The sequence below is a fragment of the Drosophila montana genome, unplaced genomic scaffold (assembly GCF_035044405.1).
Source record: "Drosophila montana isolate Dmon_TW-CO22-7 unplaced genomic scaffold, ASM3504440v1 contig_3218_1, whole genome shotgun sequence".
Taxonomy (NCBI): Eukaryota; Metazoa; Arthropoda; class Insecta; order Diptera; family Drosophilidae; genus Drosophila; species Drosophila montana.
The window spans coordinates 3773357-3793633 of NW_026998098.1; the positions used below are offsets into that span (position 1 = coordinate 3773357).

The 20277-nt window shown below is 38.3% G+C and overlaps 1 protein-coding gene across 1 annotated transcript; it reads left to right on the forward strand.

The window, feature by feature from the left end:
• Positions 1-9815: 9815 nt before the first annotated feature.
• LOC135433486 (antigen 5 like allergen Cul n 1-like) lies at positions 9816-10984 on the forward strand. The gene is made up of 4 exons (XM_064689589.1): positions 9816-9997; positions 10053-10319; positions 10376-10548; positions 10634-10984. Exons 1-4 carry the CDS (start codon positions 9848-9850, stop codon positions 10857-10859), a joined length of 816 nt encoding a protein of 271 aa, XP_064545659.1. The 5' UTR covers positions 9816-9847; the 3' UTR covers positions 10860-10984.
• The last annotated feature ends 9293 nt before the right edge of the window (positions 10985-20277 follow it).

Here is a 20277-nt window from a genome sequence, read left to right on the forward strand (position 1 = left end):
CCTTTGGCCTCAAGGCTTTGGATTAAAAGGAAGGCTGATGTGAAATTAGTTCAATTCAATTGCAATATTTTTCTCAAATATTTTGTTTACCACTTTTAGGCAATTGTTGTTGTATTAGATCGGGACATTTAAGCTGACGGACATTCAGGTAAACAAGCAGACTTTAATTTTAAATATAGTTATATAAATTTAAAAGTAAATATAGAATATACGTTATGGGGTCGGAAAATGTTTCTTCGGCCTATTACATTTACTCAACTGTAATATACTATATTTTACCCACTTTAATACGTATACAAATTCTTTTTAGGAATGTCTGTGTCTATGGAAACCTTTATACTATTTGCGCATTTGGCTGCGCAAAAAGCAAAGCAAGTTTTTTAATGACCGCGATAAGCAAACAGAGGATAAAGCAAGTATACGGGTGTCAACAAGGCATAACCGACTGCGGAATACACACGGTGTAACAAAAAATTATGGAATTGGTAAGTCGATTGACTTTATTATATAAAGCCAGTGTAACAATAAATTATGGAACTGTAAAGTGGAATCACTTTATTATAAGTATATAACCTTTAGTTCAGTTATTTATGCTTTATCTAGACTATAAAATAATATGAAAAATGCATAATGATCGGACTATATATAACAATGTAAGGAAGTCTCCTGCTACTTGTATATAAAACCTAATATACTCTTTTCTACATTTTTAACAGAGTGTTAAAATAAATAAAATAAAATAGAGCGAAATAAAGAAATAAGTGCAGCTTGATGATAATTACTGTACTGTTTGCTGTCATGTACGCAGCAGGAATAAAATACAAAGCGGTCAAGACAGCGCACAAGAGACTGACAGGGAACAACAGAATGTGCTTGCCGAAGGATAATTAAGTTGGACTTTAACATAAAAAGGTGTTGTTAGACGAGAAAACCGCAAAAGATGGGTGCCATAAGAGAGCAGGCCTAAGCTAACGGGTCAATACGCAATTAATTATACGTCACGTGGTCGGAGTGTGGCCGCAAAATGACTGCGATTTGCCCCTGAAAAGTACAGAAAATATCTAAAACCACAAACAGAATACGCGTTGTACAACTGGCGCATACGTTGCGCCGTAAACAGGATGCAAACCGGGAACTTCTCTCTTTCTCTTTTTTTTAGGCTGTGCTTCTCTGCGCAAATGTATTTCAGCTTCGCTGTGCCCGCGAAAAGAATAGGATAAAAATGATGCTAAGTCAACTTTTGGCTTTAATGGCACTATACGCTGCTTTTAATTAGCAGAGAGTGTGAAAAAATGAAAAGAACACTAGAAGAGCAGCAAGATAAAACCAAGAGCATGCCGCAAATGCAACACTTTATATGCAGTTTTCTTTTAATTTTCATTTTTATATGCGGAGGCTGCGACGATGACGTTGCTCAGCCTGCAAATGTAGGTTGGCATTTCTTGTGGCACACTCTTCCCCTCTCCCACTCTCTGTCTCCCGCTTGCCGCGGCACTGTCATTGCCACATTCCCTTGCACGGAAGTGAATGTTGGCAAGGATGTGCCCCACTGAATTTGCCAGGCTTTCGCTATTGTGTTAGTGTAAGTGCAAGCGCATATAACTTGTAATTAGAGTGGAAAAAACACGCAATTACCATTATGCACGCCGAATTTCTCTTTACGATTGGGGCGCACACTAAAAGCCATGTAACAGTAGCAACAACAAAGACATCCAGAACAACAACTGCGAAACAAACTGCAACGATTATACCGGCTTTGTCTCTCAGTTGACCTCAATTTATTTTAAATCCAAGGCGTTCAGCTAAAAACACGCGCGCCAGACTGACAGGATATTGTATTATTTGCAAGAGCTTTTCTCCTTTCTCTTTCTAATGCAGTAGTCCGCGCGGTCTGCCGTGTCCTTGTCCTGGGCAGTTCTTACAAAGACATCAGTTCTTTGTGGGTAGGCATATTGTATACACGTATTCATTACAATTGTAAAAAGTGAACTAGTGTATTTGATTTGTGTAATATCAGTCTTGGTGTCCTTTCGTCTGCCCCCACAAACCGAATTGTATCCAATTACACCTTTAACAAGTTTAAAGATCTTTATATAATTTGATAAATATATTACAAGCATGTTAAACTCCTTCACATAAGCAATACGCTTGTATGCCAGTCGGTCAATTTTCTTCATAGATAGGTCAGTGACTCGGCTCAAGAATTTTACTTTCCATGTTTATATCCATCAGCTTGTGCTTTCTTTGATATATGTATTCAACTGAATAATGGTCAAGTCACAGTCCATAACTAGCAAAAATGAATCATTCAAGGTGAAGATGCTACTGGCATTTATATGGATTTAGTTGCTGATGATTGCTGGTCAAGTCCAGAAGTGCTACAATAAACTCCGGCAACCCGAAGGTCAAGTTGTGACTGACATTTATGGGGCTAGAGTACGCCGGAAAATTGTGACATTTCGCATTCTACATTCCACATGCTTAACAATTCAGCACATGGTTTCGCTTATGCTGATACGCAATATTACAGAGCGAGTCTCAAGTGGCACCGAGAAGCTGTGCATAAAAATGTCTCAGTGTGGTCCAGAAATCGCACACAAAATCCACCGCAACTATTTTTTGGTCACATGCTGAGCAATAAAAGTGTCCCGGCTGGCCGGAGACACTTTTACTGTCCATGTCTATCCTATAAAAAGGGGCACATACGCTAAACCTATGCCACATATACACACACACACATACACACACATGGACGCACACATGAATGTTGAGCTTGAGGACACAGCTGCATGTCTGGCCAGGCTTACGTACTTAGGCAGAAAGGAGTAGCGGTAACAACTGGATGTGTGTGCTTCCCACTAGCTAGACTGACAATTTGGGTTACAAGAAATGTTGGCCAGCGCGGTAGTTGCAACAAAACATTTGAGTGTCAACGAAGAGTTGGAAGGACCTGAGTCCTGCCGCCTGCTAAGCTGTTTTTGTGGGTTTTGCAACCGCACAGATAATATGTTAGCTAAAGTTTTTAGCCGCTTTTAGGGCAATAAAATTGCTTTAAAGACTTTGTGGCAACAAGCGAGTATTGAGTGGCATTGAAAGCCAAAATAAGAGTGTATAATTGTTAAGTAGCTAGCTGAAAAGATGGTAAGAACATTTACAAATAGGGACTACTACAAGTAATCTTCTACCGAGGTGCGCTAGCTTTGGAATCTGATAGAATCATAAGTAAAGAAATACCGAAACATTCGGCACAGCTAAAATTAAAACTCTTTTCCGACCAATTGTTTCTATAGGAGCCACAAGACATACCAAACATTATGTTATTCTCAAATTAAAATATATGCAGTCAAACTATTTTATGCATGCCAAACACAATTTATAAAATATCCTGCGAGTGCAGGTTCCAACAGCTGCTTCCCTTTTAAACGCAACATCATGTTTCTGCCTCTGTGTGGACAAAGTCTAGAGAGGCAGCATATTTCACCTGTTTCAAGTCGTAAATGTGGGAGCTTCAGTGTCCCCGTTTTATTTGCATATTAAACCCAGTATTAGCAGTCTTATTGCCATTGGCAAAACTCAACTTTATGGCACAATAATTATGCTAATTTCGAACAAAGTTGTGAGCGGCGTTGCCCGTGCCCGCTGCTCTGTGCTCGCTGCCTGTTGCCCTGTGGGCTGTTGTGTTAGCATTGCAAAATTATGAGTATAAAATCGAAAAAGTTTCAATCATCCATGTGCAGGTTGCACAGTTGTGCAGTTTGCGGCTTCGGTGAGTTACGCTCGCAAAGTTGCCAGTTGGCAGCTTTGAAGTTGCAACTTCAACGCCCAACATCGCTCAAAGTTGGACTCATTTCTGTGAAGCAATAAAACGCTTGAAATGTTTTTTAATATGCAATAACTTAACCCAAATCGTGCCCAGCCGAATGGTACTTGACCCAAACTTTTAAGCAGATAGAACCACGAGCCAGGCAACTTTGAGCGACAGGGGCTAAAATCTCTGACTGATTGATTGATTAGAAGTGCTTAATTTTAGTTTGTGTGGGTTGTGTTGGAGCTGCATCTTAATCGCATTTCCGTGGAAACATGAGTGTGGCACAATTTCTTAATTTCATGCAACCCAGTGCCACTCAAAGCGCCAAAGTTGCCACTTTATTATCCAGCCAACACAGGCGTTGCCATCCATTATAATTGAGTGCAAAATTATGCATTGAATTTGCCGAGCCATTGCCATGCGCTGCACTCGGCCCACTTCATCCAGCTGATAGTATCGTGTGCCCATAAAACAACTAATAGCTGGGCCACCCAGCTACCACTATGCGGCAACAGTGGCCTGACCAAGTTATAAGCACCACTGGCAGGCTAACGATAACACCGACGACAACAAACACAATAACAACAACAGTTCAACAACAATGATGGTTAATAACTGCCAACAATGTGATAAGGCATATGCGGAGCGTGCATGTGGTTGTGCATGTGTTTGATGTTAATCACAAGAATTCCTGAACATAATTTCAGTTTGGTTTAAACTGTATTAAAATTTCAAAATGCATACAGGATATAATTGTATTATATACATTTATTTACAATGTTCCCGATTTGAAACGCCTTCCACAAAAACAAAGTTATTATATGAGAATAACTTAGGAAACATAGTTCTAAAGTACTTAAATCCAATTCTCATTCTCTTTATGCAACAGGCAGAAGGAGACTCCTCTGAATATATCGCTTGGAATATGCATAAAAGTGATTCATCATTTATAAGCGAATAGTTTTTAGATATATGTTAACAACTTAAGCAAAAATTAAAGAAACACGGTTTTCGGTAACTCTAATGTGCCCATGCAAAGGTTTTGCGTTTTGCTAATTTATGTTGCATACTTTCAGGCGTGGTCCAAAGGCGGCCTTAAAGTTTTAAGGCAGCGCTGTGCCCTGGATGATAATCACAATGCAATTCATTTTGTAATGCTCCTCGGGGCATAATTTTTGGTAAATGCTAAAGATTAAGCAGCATTTGTGTCAAAAGCAAAGCAAAAAAGCAATAAAAAGTGGCCGCACACAAAGCCACAATAGAAGCGGGAAAAAAGGACTTAAGCATACACATTGTGAAATGCGAAGAGGCAGATAGCACCGCGATGGGGCAAGGCAGGGCCGACACGTTTACTAAGCCAACATTTACAAGCTCATTGCGCAATGCTTGTCGGTATAAAATTGCAATTATATTTATTTCACTGCTGGTCGCTGGTGCCGTATACGTTATTCAAGAATTCCAAGTTAAACAGAGCTTATTTAACCAATTAGCTGACTGAAGACGCACAAATTTCCATCGCCAAGGAGCTGCAACTCAAAACTTCTGCCAGGTAAGTAAACGGTTAAGAGTTGTTCCCAACTGCTTGGCCGTTATTACAGCCGTAAAGTGCGCTGCAATTTATTCATTTTGCGAGTCGTCTTTAGCATTGTTGCTGCCTTAGCGTTATATTTATATTGTTTGCTTTGCACTTTTGAGCTTTACCAAAGATTTGCATTTTCAATTCGTGTTTTTCAGCTCTTGATGTTTACTTTTACGCTGATTGTACAGCCAAATGCTTAGCGAGGTGGCTTATGAAATACGCTGCAGGCAAAGTAAGCTAAGGTTGAGGTGATTGAATCTGTGATGTAATTTTATAAGCTCTGACTTGTATTCGGCTTCAATGTAGTATATGTCAGGTTCGCCTTTTGTACTATGCCCACTTGTCACCACCTGCCACTTGACATTCCCATTCAAATGTGAAAACCAAATGCCTTGTTAAAAACTGAGCATCTATAGAAAATCTTAAGCTGGCCATGCCAATTGCTTGGATCTTATCGGCATTTCGAATTTGTAGCCCTTTTTTGCCTTTCAGCTACTGCTGTTGCTGCTGATATGTTCTGCTCTTGGGCCTAATGGCATTGTAAGCGCGTTTAAGCTGCTACATTTTGTTTACTATTTTCAAATGACATGGGCTTTCAAGAGGCCTCTCCCAGTGCTCTCCAATTCCATCGTTTGGTATTAGGCATACAAATTGACATGTTATGCTAAAAATGAATTGCGTAATTTGATGGGATTGATTGGGGGAAACATACAAAATATAATACATCACAAACTGCAATCCAGATCCGATAAAAGCAAAATATAAAATGTTCTTTTTGCCAGTTTTGGTAAAATCTTGTTGTTGTTGTTTGTTTTTTTTATCTGATGCCTATGTTGATTTTGTGAGATTGTTGCCAGGGTCCAGGCATGTCGGCATGTGTGTCTATGTTTGCTTGCTTGCTTGTGTGTGTTGCCACTTTGCTGCACTAAATTGCATTTAATTTTCAGATTTTCGTTGGGTTTTCGAGCTGCTCCATTTTTTTGTTTGCCTCTGTTTTGTTGTTGCTGCTTTTTGAATGTGCACGGCCTTCACCCAAATAAACCAGTAGCTGCTTATGTGTATTTAGATGTTTGAGTGTGTGTGTTCACAAGTGTTGATGTGCGCTTGCCTAAAATATATGTGGACGAACAATGGACTCGCATACAAATATACTTTTCCTACGCTGAATGCGACAAATAACACAGAAACTTGCATATTTCGCGTGGCTTTAAAGCTCGTACCTAAAAAAAATAAAAATAAAAATACCAAAATAAGAATTAAAAGTTCGTATGTATTTTGATATGCTTTCAGTTTTAGTAAAATGTTGGCATAATTAACCTAAGCTTAACATATTTAATTGCTGAAAAGACGCGAATGTAGTGTAGTTGTTGTGGTATGAGATTACGCTAAGTTCAATGAAGCCAGAGTCTATTACATTACATTATTTACATTAAAAAGAAGTTGAAGTTGTGCAAATGTATCTAATACCAGAAGAAGGCTTCAACGAAACATTAGGTGTATATCCTGGGCGGCATCAATGGAAAATCAACATAATTAAAAAATTCGCTAGGTCCTTATTTGACCAAAATCAATAAAGAACATTTCTTATACCTTGCTCGCTCACACATTCTTGAGTATGGTGGTGATACCTATAAAAATACTTTCCGGGTTGCCTTTATAAATTTACAAAAGTCCATTAGGCCATTATTTACAAATTTTTGATGGGTGAAGGGTAAAAAAATAGCCACAGACTTTCTAACGATTTAATTTCAATTAAACTAATTAATTTAAATTACGCTGCAGGTTCCCAACTCTGCACGCAAGTTTAAGGAAATGAGTTAAAAGTTGTAACGATAGTGCACTATATTTTTAAGTTTCCGACTGTGGAGTACTTTAAGGGCGCGACTAGGGCAAACTCTATTTGATTTGAGTTGAGGTTGGGGTTGAGAGTATCTTGGCGCAGTTGACACATTTTTGTCATGCAGGACACGAACAAGTTTTCCACGGCGCCGCTTAAAAACTTTCCGAACGACTTGCAGAGAGGATTGCGCGAACTAAGCTCATAGCAAGGGCCAGTGCGGTGGCAGCGCGTGTTGTGGGTGTCTGGGATGTGGGACTTAGGCAGCGGTTACTTTGACGAGATTTGCATAAAATTAAGGCTTATTGTAACGGGATTCGGTGAATTGCGAGAAATATTAAACTTTATGTGCATATTGATGGGCCGGCGACAGCCTCTGCTCAAAGTCAAACTGAAGGCCAATCCTTTGACAAGGGTATCCTGAAATCCGCAATGTGTTTGCTTCAATTTTATTAGAGCAAATATTAGCGCAAGCCGATTTAATTTATGGCGACCTGTCTAAACAATAAATCAGGTTAGACAAAGGACCTTAACAACAATGCCACTGGGTTTGATTATTCAATTGCAAAATTCAGACAGCGGCAATTTCCAGGAAATGCTTAGATGCATTGCCCAGATATCAGAGGGCAATCATGTCTGGGCGCATTGAAGCTCCAGCTGCATCCTTTGACTTGATAATGGCATTATAAATGCACAGTGTTTACATAACTGAACGCCCGATAACAATAGCAGCACTTTGATGTGGCATTCGGTGTTCCAAAATTTATGTGCCCAGCAGAAATACGCAAAGAGAGATGCAAAAGCTGCAAAGCTCCAAAGAAACCACGTTCGTTTCTCTATTAAAAATGAATTATATACAAAGTATGAAAAAATTGTATTGGGGTTACGTATTAAGCCATAAATTTTCCAACAAAACTGACTTTATGGCACAAGCACCGAATCGGGAGGTGGGGCTGGGTGCCAAAAGCAGGCAACAGGTGCAGCGCGTGCCTCGAGCGTCGGCTTCGGATACTGCTGATTCCAGCTATGGTTCTGGCTTCCGGGAGGCATTCACTGTCCAGAGGCTGGCCCTTGTCTGTTGTTTAATGTATGCCCCTTCACATGACTCGCCCCAAACAATAAATCACACAAAAATGTTGTGCCCTTCGTTTATCTTTTTTTGCATTAAAATTTACAACCTACTAAACAAGGCAACGCAGCCAAGACTTGACGGGTGCACGCGCAAGTTTCCCTATATGAATAATTATGAATAATTTTAGCATTTATCTTTTCAGCTGCGAAACTTTAAATCAGGAATGGACTCGCCGGGGAATAGCGATACGGTCTTCCACGAGCAGCCATGTCTAATTAAGCCGACTTGGGTAAAACCAATTAGACAAATCAGCTGAGCAGCAGTTGCTGTTGATGGACAATTACTGTAGTCGCAAACAAGGCGGCTGGAGTTAAATGCCTTCCGCCAAGGACCCTTTCTTAAATTAATTGTGCGATATTGAGTTATTGGCACTCGAGACTATCATGAAAATTTTGTAGTCTTGCCTTTGCATTCATGAAGTGCCATTTAATGTCGCCCAGTCTCAATCCTATTGACAGTCGCTTCGCCCTCGAAACTCAAAGAGAATTGGAAACGGAAACATGGATGTCGTCAGCTCAAGCAGTCAAGCGTTAATAACGACAGCAACAAAACCAACAACAGCAACAGCAACGATTGTGACGGCACTTCGATGGTAATATGGGAACGAAAATTATCCGTGAAAGACGATTTTGTTTCTCTAAGTGTTTTGCGGCTAATTTTGTGGCCAAATTAAGAATATGTCGAGTACTTGAATACAGTCTTCAAAGACTAAGAACTGAAAAAGGCTCAAATAATGGGAAATGTCTTCTAACACAATAAAAAGTTTGCATATAAACTAAGTTGAACGATACGAAATATTTAGATGTGCGATTTTATTAGTATTAGTTTGCTCAATGAAATATTTTACTCTTCTGCCATTACATAATTCTCCAATATCCTTGTGAAAATCCAACAATGACCTGTGTTTGGAAAACACAGCCCCTGGATGCAGATGGGCTAAGGTTTACGGCCAAGAGTATATTTTTTTTCGTTAAAACTCACTTCTTAACTTTTAATGAAATATTAATATAGACGTGTTTCAACCTTTTCAGAATTTCAACCCCTCGGCAGTAAAAGGTGGTCCACTCTTGTATAATCGACAGCTTAGCTTTTAGCCGGGCAGCTGCCAAGTTCATTTAAAAGGTGTTCATCAAAGATTAATGAATCGGAGAAATCCGTTCTTGCTAAGTGTATACATTGACGTCCAAAACAGGATATCTTTATGACCAGCTCTCTCGACCAGAGCAGTCTTTGGCGTTTCAACTGTCATTAAATCTCAATTAATTGCCGATTGTTATATTTAGAATAACTGCCAACAATTGACGTAACTGCTTATTCATCTATTTAAAACAGACGTTTAAAACTGCAAATGTAAACCAATTGACAACTGCTTTGGAATTGCAAGCCCAAGCATATCGACTGATTCAGCTATCGCTTAGTGGCTGCCTTTTCCTATAAAACGGCCTGGTATGGAGCTTTTGTGTTACTGTTGCATCAAGTTAGTGTATCAACATGAATGTTTTGCTTTTGTTCTCCCCAATATTGTGCTTGCTGCTAGCAGTTGCACAGGAGCTGCCAACTACAGGACCCAAGAATCCTTTCTGCGTGCAGCATCTCTGTCCTAGGGGCAAGCGGCATGTGGCCTGCGAGAAGCCACCAATCGTGAGTATATGACTTTAAGTACTGGTCAAAAGTTTAATATTCGTGTCATTTCCAGGACATCAATAAATCCTGTAATATTCAGCAGAGCCAGCTAGTGAATTTGAGCGACTACTCGAATAATATTCTTAAGGCGCACAACGAGCACCGCCAGCGCTTGGGCAACGGCAAGAATATGACTCTGCCACGAGCTGCGCGCCTGGTTGTGATGCAGTGGAGCGAGGAGTTGGCATTAATGGCTAACTACAATGTACGCATGTGTCGGGCTAAACACGACGACTGCCACAACACGGCCAACTACAAGAACTCTGGTCAAAACATTATTGTAAGTAGGGACTATATCTCAAAGTCAGCTTGATCAGTAATTGCCGATATTTTTAGGTGTTCAACATGACGCGTTTGGTGGAAAACGAGCTGATGGAGAAGATGTATCCGCAGTTAATAGTCATCGGCGCTCGCACTTGGTGGTCCGAGCACACCAACAGCAGCAAGATGATGACCGCAGCAGATGTGGAACACAATCCATGCTCCGTCAAGAAGCCCAACCAGCACCAGTAAGTAACCAATTGTTATTTGTCTGGTGGCAATTATCTGCTACAAGAATGCCTTTTTTAATCGCCCCACCACTTACTCCGTCAGCCCTTTTCGTCACTTTGCGGTGATGGCCGTGGAGAACAACACTCATGTTGGCTGCGCCGGACTGCAATATGTGTCCAAAGAAATAACCTACTTCAAGCTGACCTGCAACTATGCTGAGAACTATATGTGCGGCAGGCCGATCTATCATTTCCGTGCCGTGGGCTGTCTCACTGGATCCAACACACAATATAAAGGACTCTGTTCCAAAAAGGAAATATTTGCTTAAATACGGAACTATTTAAATAGCCATATTTCACACTGGTGAAACTATGTATAACCCCTAAATACCCCTGTCAAGCCACAAATAAAATCCAATGATCATCCGCTTGGTATGTAGAATTGTAAAATTAACGCCATGCATATTTATCTTATTTGAATTGGCGATTTCTATGGCGCGTGCCGTGCCTTTCATTCGCAATAGATAAATTCCGCATAACAAAAGCCACTGCGACGGTCTTTCTGCAAAATGAAATCATTACGCATGCAAAATTCAAATGGCGCAGCATCAAAATGGAATTTCTGCAAATTTCCTGCCCATTGCAATAAACTTTGCACGCAGCACAGCTGGTGGGGATACCCTGAAATGAGGACTGGTGAGGCAGGGGGTCTGGATATGGGTATGAGCATTGGTATGCCTAGCAGGAAGCGGGGAATTGGCGCTGTTGTGTGCCGAAGCAATTACCTGGACAAAAGCGTCCAGCCAGTCAATATGATGTGCATAGGAAGAGGAAATTTATGATCGCATAATTGTGTGGAATTCCAAGGATTTGAAAGAGAGACAGTTAGTGGGTGAGAGAGAGAGCTTAAGGCAGGGACATTATAATTTTGAAAATAATATACATGGTATAACTTATTTATAGCATATGCATATAAAGTCAGTGGGTCATAGGGCCAGCTGCGATTTGCTGCTTACACAAATTCAAAACTGAAATTTAATATAATATTTAATAATAATAATACTGCATTATTATTTACTGCATTTTTTACGTTAATGGCATTCCTAGTGATGTTAAAAGTATAGTCAAACGTAGCGCATTTTATACATAACATTAAAAATTAAAGGCAGTGGATCATTTAACAAAAACCACTATGTTCTATGGTCCAATTAACTACACTATGCTTACCCATTGCTGTATTTACTGTGCAGCCTCTTAATAATTTTTTTTTTAGAATCTCTGAATTGATTAATTATGCCGTTAAGAGCAATCCGATTAGCGCTTGAATCGCATTTTCATTTCATTATTTTATGCGACTTCATTTGATTGAAATGCATGTGAAATGCGCTTCAGTTAAGTGTGAGATTAACTGAGAGCGAACTAAAAACAAAAAGCGAACATGCTTCGAGCTCTGACTTTTAAATCGCCTTTTGCTGAGCCAGTGAAAAGCGCATTTGGATTGCATTTGACTTACCCTCTAGAGAGGTTTCTTGAACTATCTCTCTCGCTTTCTCTCAACTACCCACTACCTTATTGCTTTGCCGTATACTGTCAGCACCTGGAAAAACTAAAAGTCGCCACTTCCGCAGCACATAAATTTGAAGCGTTGCTCGTTTTAAAGGTTTCCTGCAGCCCCAATAAAAAAAATTCAGATAGGAGCAGTTCGTATTCGACTTAAATATGCCCTTTGCTTAGGTTCTATGAAAGCTTATTATATTATTAATTTGTCAGTCTATGCTTAACTCGCATTGAAAACCTCTTATCAACTCAATGTGCACTGTTTAGAATCAATATGAATATTAGAGATGTACCAAGAGATATGATATAAATTATTAATATTATTCTATTGGTATGAGATATATGCAACAGTATGTGACTCGCTCTGGATAGACAGATAAACTAAATGGTTGGTATCAATTTCCAGTTGCTTTATCTATTAAAGAACTGACAACCTTATATAGTAGTATGAACACAAAAAAAGTCGGATAAAAAGGAATTCCTTACTGTCTTCGTGCAACTACACCACAATAGATAGTTTTCCAACGTTATATGTATGCCAAGGTGCTGTTGCTTTGTTTAGGCCACAATTTGTTTGGCTTTGGTGTGGATTACATTTGTTGCACTTGTAGTGTTAAAGCGCCTAAAGGAACGGCTTTTAGTTTGTTTGGCCGCTAATAGTTCAACAATTTATCATAATTTATGATCAACTACAAATGCTGCTTATTTGCAGATCTCCCCCAACTTACACTTGCACATACGCACACCCAAACACACATAAATATCTATTAAAGCTTTGCAGTCAGATGCAAGTGAAGATTTACGAGTCTTGTAGGGCAGCTTTTGATAATGGTGCATTAGCGTGCACCGCTTTAGGATGCACTTTTGTCTACTCACAACTGGGCATGCAATGGGGTGAAGTTGGGGGACTGTTAGCTGTTAGAGAACGTCTGTCAACCATAAGTCTCAACTCTGCTCATCTCCCGCTGGTCTTTCTCGCAAAGCCATTAAGACATTCAACCAACATCATTATCATTGTAGAGCAACACATCACGTTTATAAGCCTGCTCGCATGTCTGCTGAACGCTTTCGTTGGTTTCCTTTTGCATTTGGGCTCTGACCCACACAACTCACATTACGTATACGTAATGCGTAAAACGTAAAGTTGGCGCTGAAGCGCCAGCCACTTGGCCCCATTTGCTTTTTATCGCCTGCAGCCAGTGGATATTGAAGAGTGTATAAAATTTAATGGAGCACACTACTTCGAGCCCATAGAACATTTACCCTGCTGATTAGCGTTAAAACCCTACCATTCAAAATAAAGTCCACTTCGGGCTCTATTAATACTTAAATAAAGAAGAAAGGAACTTAGCGGAGATAATTATAAAAATGATGTTCGATTAATGACAGGTATATAATACTTCTTATTGCTTTATAAAGCATTCATATTTTTCTGCATTTTCAGGTTCATTTAAAGAGTATTTGAAGGTCTGGCAGAAAGCTGCTTATATTTTTATGAGCAACTTCATGATGGCGTAAGGTTTACGTTTATTAATACTTCTAGGCGCAAGGTGCGTTTAATAGCAAACACGGACATCTAGTTGTTGACGGCTTTTTATGACTTCATTAGGTAGGCATTTACAAGATTGTGTGCCTCTCTTTCTTTGCATCTCTGTCAGTCTTTCTCTTCACTTCTTTCTTTATGCAACCATTGAAAGCCAATTGATTTCACATAAAATTCTGTTCGGGAAAACAATGGGACAGCTAAGAGAGCCCACAGCTAAAATCTAATGAAATTTATGCAGGCGCTGCAATGCGGCTGCACATGAATGGCAACTACAGGACATGTAGACCTTACACATACACACATATACATGCACTACATGGCGGTAACTTTTACCTGTCGTTGGCCGCAATTTACAATGCGGCGCCATTTGGCTTGTGTGTGTGAGTTTTTGTGTGTTTGCTGCTGACCTACTTCAGGGGCACAGGACGCGGCGAGCTTTAACTTTGGCTATGGAACTGGGCTTCGTCTATGGCTTCAAACATTTTATGAACACTTTGGGGCCGCCTTTGTCTTGGCTCTTAGTTAAAACTGCATTGATGGCCAACTGGAGTCCGTCCGCAGCCGCATTCACGTCCCTCCAACTCCGGCTTCGTCCTTGCTGAGTGCGCGCGCATGTGGAAGTAACAGTTTAACGCTTAAACATGCCCAAGCTTCGCTCAACTCAAGTGCACAATAATACACGTACACACGCACATACAGCACATGTAGTGCATGTGTGTGTGTGTGTGTGTTTTGTTTTTACTTTTGCAAACAAAATTTGCGCATATTTCGCAGCGCACTTGTGAAGTTTTTTTTAAAAAACAAATACAATTTGTACTGTACCCAAATAGTTAAGAAAAAACAGAAACATTGAAAAAGAGACAGCTGTTAAAACTGCTGTTTAAAATGAGAGAAAGAGATAGCAGATAGTAGACTGCTAAAGCTGGAGATAGAAATGGCTGCGGTGCTGGTCTTAGGTGTCAGTCTCTTGCCAACAGGAAGGAAGCTTTTCAAATGCCAAATGATAAATGCATTTTTAATGGAGCGCCGGTGAAGAGAGGCGAGCGGAGCCAAAGGCAGACAGTGTCTGAGTTTAACAAACAACTTCCTTGGCGTTGCTGCTGAAAGCCTGGCTAAACGGCAGGATGCGCAAACGAGCGCCTCTAAGCGTCTCCTAATGGGTAGCCCAAAGCCGTGTGTTGGCCAGCTGGGAGCCGTGAGTGTTGAGTCCACAATCTGCCCAGCAAAAATGATTTAGCCAATTTTTAATTCTTTCGTCATTTAAATTTAAACTCAGCACATTCGCGCTTAATTATACACACAGCTAAATAAAGTGCCACACTTTGCGCTAAACAAATAACGGACACATGTTTAATAGATTCCTTAAAAGTTCGACCCCACAATTGGCGCAATTGTTTGAGCTTTTATATGAACAATCAGCATTAAATGTATGCTTGCAATTGTTGGCCATTTCAATTTTGCCTTTTGCTGTCCTTTGTTTCGAGACAGCGTTTCAGTTTAATCAATATTCCAAACACAAACGCCGCTCACAAACATTTCATTCGGCAAAACCCTCCCCGAGTTCGACTTCAAAATTGTGGCTAAACAAAACTAAATACCGCACACACACAATCACGAATACACATACACAGTCGCATATAAATACGCTTATAAAAGCGTTATATAGATTGATAGAAAAGGAAAGAAAGAAAAAAACAAAGGTAGGGAACGTGCGCGCCTAAAAGCATGCCATGCAAATTGAAAATACTCATAAAGGCTAGTGGAACAAAAACGCCCAAATAACCATATTAATTTAGTAAGTTCTGAAAATGTTTAAATCTATACATATATATGTGCATAAATATACCTATGCACATTGTATAAAATTTACAAAAATCCCAATATAAAAAAAAAGGAAAGCAACTTAGCTGTAAATTTGAGAAATTTAAATGAAAATTGCTGGTCTGGCGTTAGTTTTCACTTTATGCATGTTTATGTGCATGCGTTTTAAAGCGATTTGCTCCATTGAGGTGTTGTAGGAGAATGTGAGATAGTTATTGATATTACTGGGCCATGCCGGTAACCTGCCTGCCACAGTAATCAATTCAAATTGAAAGCAAGTTTTCCGCAGTGGTTCAAAATTTATGAGCAGCTGGTAACCACGTTTAATAGAAAGGCGTACAAGGCCTCAACAGAGGACCGGCATTAACTTGAAGCTTTTTACGGAAAATGAGAAAGTGCCATAAAGTATAGAAGGGTGTGAACACCCACTGAAGCAAACCAAATAAACGATAAATTGGGTTACTCCTGTGTCATAAAGAAAATGATAGCTGTGTAGATTAAATATACTTTTAAAATTGCTATAAAACCATTTGTTGGTAAAATTGTTACGTACGGGAAATAGTTCAAGCTTTGATTAAAACTTCAACTGAAAATCATCTCTATTATATTAATTTTTCTAGTCTTTTGTTGCTGATTTGCCTTTCAGCTTATCGTTTATTATTGCTCATTTACGTAAATATACACAAAGCATATTTTTTAGCTATTTCTTCTTTGTTCTGATTGTTTGATTAACGATGACAATAAAATATTTTTAATATCAATTTAAGCAAACAGAAAATGGTTGATTACAAATTCAGTTTTTATACCCTAAACTTAATGAAATTGCGTTAAAAGGTTATCGTTGTTTTAAGTCGTGCGCAGAATCATGTCGTTCTAAAACGACGTAAATCTGCGATGGTCAATCTATAATCGATATATCTCCGCGCATTCTGAAGCGACAAATTCTGGTTATACCTTCTTGGACTCGTAAGAAACAGTACTATCTATATACACCAAAATTATCAAAAACAAGTAAAGGGTTACATCACGTTCTTCCCAAATCGGTTCGAAATTCAAAACTTTTTTGATGATTTTTTTTTAATATCTCGGGTAATTATTATATCTTTTTGATTTCTACTATCAATTGGCATTCAAACAAATTACAAATCGAAGGGTTAAAAAAGTTATTAATTAAAAATCGATTCGCTTGTAAAGTCAACCTTTTTTTATGATTTATTTGCATATCCCGGCCAAATAATGTCCGATTTTGTAATGTTTTAGCATTATATTTTCGTAAGGATCAATACTATCGATTGGCATCAAAAAAATGAAAATCTAAATTTTCACCCAAAATGGCCAAATGGCATCACGTTTTTTCTAAAAATCGGGGTCGGTTCGAAAATCAAAACTTTTTTGATGATTATATCTCGGCCAAATAATGTCAGATTTTGAATGTTATACCTTTTTGAATTCGTACGGATCCCTATTATCAATTGGCATTCAAACATTTTAAAAATCAGAGGGGTAAAAAAAGTGGTTGACCAAAAACCGATTCGTTTGTAAAGTCAACCTTTTGTGATGAATTTTTTGAATATCTCGGCAAAATAATGTCCGATTTGGTAATTTTATACCATTTTGGACTCGCAAGGATCAGTACTATCGATTGGCATCAAAACAATGAAAAGGGGTTACATCACGTTTTTTCTAAAAATCGGGGTCTGTTCGAAAATCAAAACTTTTTTGATGATTATTTTTAAATATCTCGGCCAAATAATGTCAGATTTTGAAATATTATACCTTTTTGAATTCGTACGGATCCCTATTATCAATCGGCATTCAAACATTTTAAAAATCGGAGGGGTAAAAAAAGTGGTTGACCAAAAACCGATTCCTTTGTAAAGTCAACCTTTTGTGGTGAATTTTTGGAATATCTCGGCCAAATAATGTCCGATTTGGGAATTTTATACCATTTCGGACTCGTATGGATCAGTACTATCGATTGGTATCAAAACAATGAAAATCTAAATTTTCACCCAAATCGGCCAAATGGCAAGGGTTTAACATCACGTTTTTTCTAAAAATCGGGGTCTGTTCGAAAATCAAAACTTTTTTGATGATTTTTTTTTAATATCTCGTCCAAATAATGTCAGATTTAGAAATGTTTTACCATTTTGAATTCGTACGGATCCCTATTATTAATTAACATTGAAACATTTTAAAAATCGGAGGGGTAAAAAAAGTGGTTGACCAAAAACCGATTCGTTTGTAAAGTCAACCTTTTGTGATGATTTTTTGGAATATCTCGGCCAAATAATGTCCGATTTGGGAATTTTATACCATTTTGGACTCGTAAGGATCAGACCTATCGATTGGCATTAAAGCAAAGAAAATCTAACCCAAATCGGCCAAATGGCAAGGGGTTACATCACGTTTTTTCTAAAAATCGGGGTCTGTTCGAAAATCAAAACTTTTTTGATGATTTTTTTTGAATATCTCGGCCAAATAATGTAAAATTTTGAAATGTTTTACCTTTTTGAATTCGTACGGATCTCTATTATTAATTGGCATTCAAACATTTTGAAAATCGGAGGGGTAAAAAAAGTGGTTGACCAAAAACCGATTCGTTTGTAAAGTCAACCTTTTGTGATGAATTTTTGGAATATCTCGGCCAAATAATGTCCGATTTGGGAATTTTATACCATTTCGGACTCGTAAGGATCAGTACTATCGATTGGCATCAAAACAATGAAAATCTAAATTTTCACCCAAATCGGCCAAATGGCAAGGGGTTACATCACGTTTTTTCTAAAAATCGGGGTCTGTTCGAAAATCTAAACTTTTTTGATACTTTTTTTTAAATTTCTCGGTCAAATAATGTCAGATTTTGAAATGTTATACCTTTTTGAATTCGTACGGATCCCTATTATCAATCGGCATTCAAATATTTTAAAAATTGGAGGGGTTAAAAAAGTGGTTGACCAAAAACCGATTCGTTTGTAAAGTCAACCTTTTGTGATGAATTTTTGGAATATCTCGGCCAAATAATGTCCGATTTGGGAATTTTATACCATTTCGGACTCGTAAGGATCAGTACTATCGATTGGCATCAAAACAATGAAAATCTTAATTTTCACCCAAATCGGCCAAATGGCAAGGGGTTACATCACGTTTTTTCTAAAAATCGGGGTCTGTTCGAAAATCTAAACTTTTTTGATACTTTTTTTTAAATTTCTCGGTCAAATAATGTCAGATTTTGAAATGTTATACCTTTTTGAATTCGTACGGATCCCTATTATCAATCGGCATTCAAACATTTTAAAAATTGGAGGGGTTAAAAAAGTGGTTGACCAAAAACCGATTCGTTTGTAAAGTCAACCTTTTGTGATGAATTTTTGGAATATCTCGGCCAAATAATGTCCGATTTGGGAATTTTATACCATTTCGGACTCGTAAGGATCAGTACTATCGATTGGCATCAAAACAATGAAAATCTTAATTTTCACCCAAATCGGCCAAATGGCAAGGGGTTACATCACGTTTTTTCTAAAAATCGGGGTCTGTTCGAAAATCAAAACTTCTTTGATACTTTTTTTTTAAATATCTCGGCCAAATAATGTCAGATTTTGAAATGTTATACCTTTTTGAATTCGTACGGATCCCTATTATTAATCGGCATTCAAATATTTTAAAAATCGGAGGGGTAAAAAAAGTGGTTGACCAAAAACCGATTCGTTTGTAAAGTCAACCTTTTGTGATGATTTTTTGGAATATCTCGGCCAAATAAAGTCCGATTTGGGAATTTTATACCATTTCGGACTCGTAAGGATCAGTACTATCGATTGGCATCAAAACAATGAAAATCTAAATTTTCACCCAAATCGGCCAAATGGCAAGGGGTTACATCACGTTTTTTCTAAAAATCGGGGTCTGTTCGAAAATCAAAACTTTTTTGATACTTTTTTTTAAATATCTCGGCCAAATAATGTCAGATTTTGAAATGTTATACCTTTTTGAATTCGTACGGATCCCTATTATTAATCGGCATTCAAATATTTCAAAAATCGGAGGGGTAAAAAAAGTGGTTGACCAAAAACCGATTCGTTTGTAAAGTCAACCTTTTGTGATGAATTTTTGGAATATCTCGGCCAAATAATGTCCGATTTGGGAATTTTATACCATTTCGGACTCGTAAGGATCAGTACTATCGATTGGCATCAAAACAATGAAAATCTAAATTTTCACCCAAATCGGCCAAATGGCAAGGGGTTACATCACGTTTTTTCTAAAAATCGGGGTCTGTTCGAAAATCAAAACTTTTTTGATACTTTTTTTTAAATATCTCGGCCAAATAATGTCAGATTTTGAAATGTTATACCTTTTTGAATTCGTACGGATCCCTATTATCAATCGGCATTCAAACATTTTAAAAATTGGAGGGGTAAAAAAAGTGGTTGACCAAAAACCGATTCGTTTGTAAAGTCAACCTTTTGTGATGAATTTTTGGAATATCTCGGCCAAATAATGTCCGATTTGGGAATTTTATACCATTTCGGACTCGTAAGGATCAGTACTATCGATTGGCATCAAAACAATGAAAATCTTAATTTTCACCCAAATCGGCCAAATGGCAAGGGGTTACATCACGTTTTTTCTAAAAATCGGGGTCTGTTCGAAAATCAAAACTTTTTTGATACTTTTTTTTTAAATATCTCGGCCAAATAATGTCAGATTTTGAAATGTTATACCTTTTTGAATTCGTACGGATCCCTATTATTAATCGGCATTCAAATATTTAAAAAATCAGAGGGGTAAAAAAAGTGGTTGACCAAAAACCGATTCGTTTG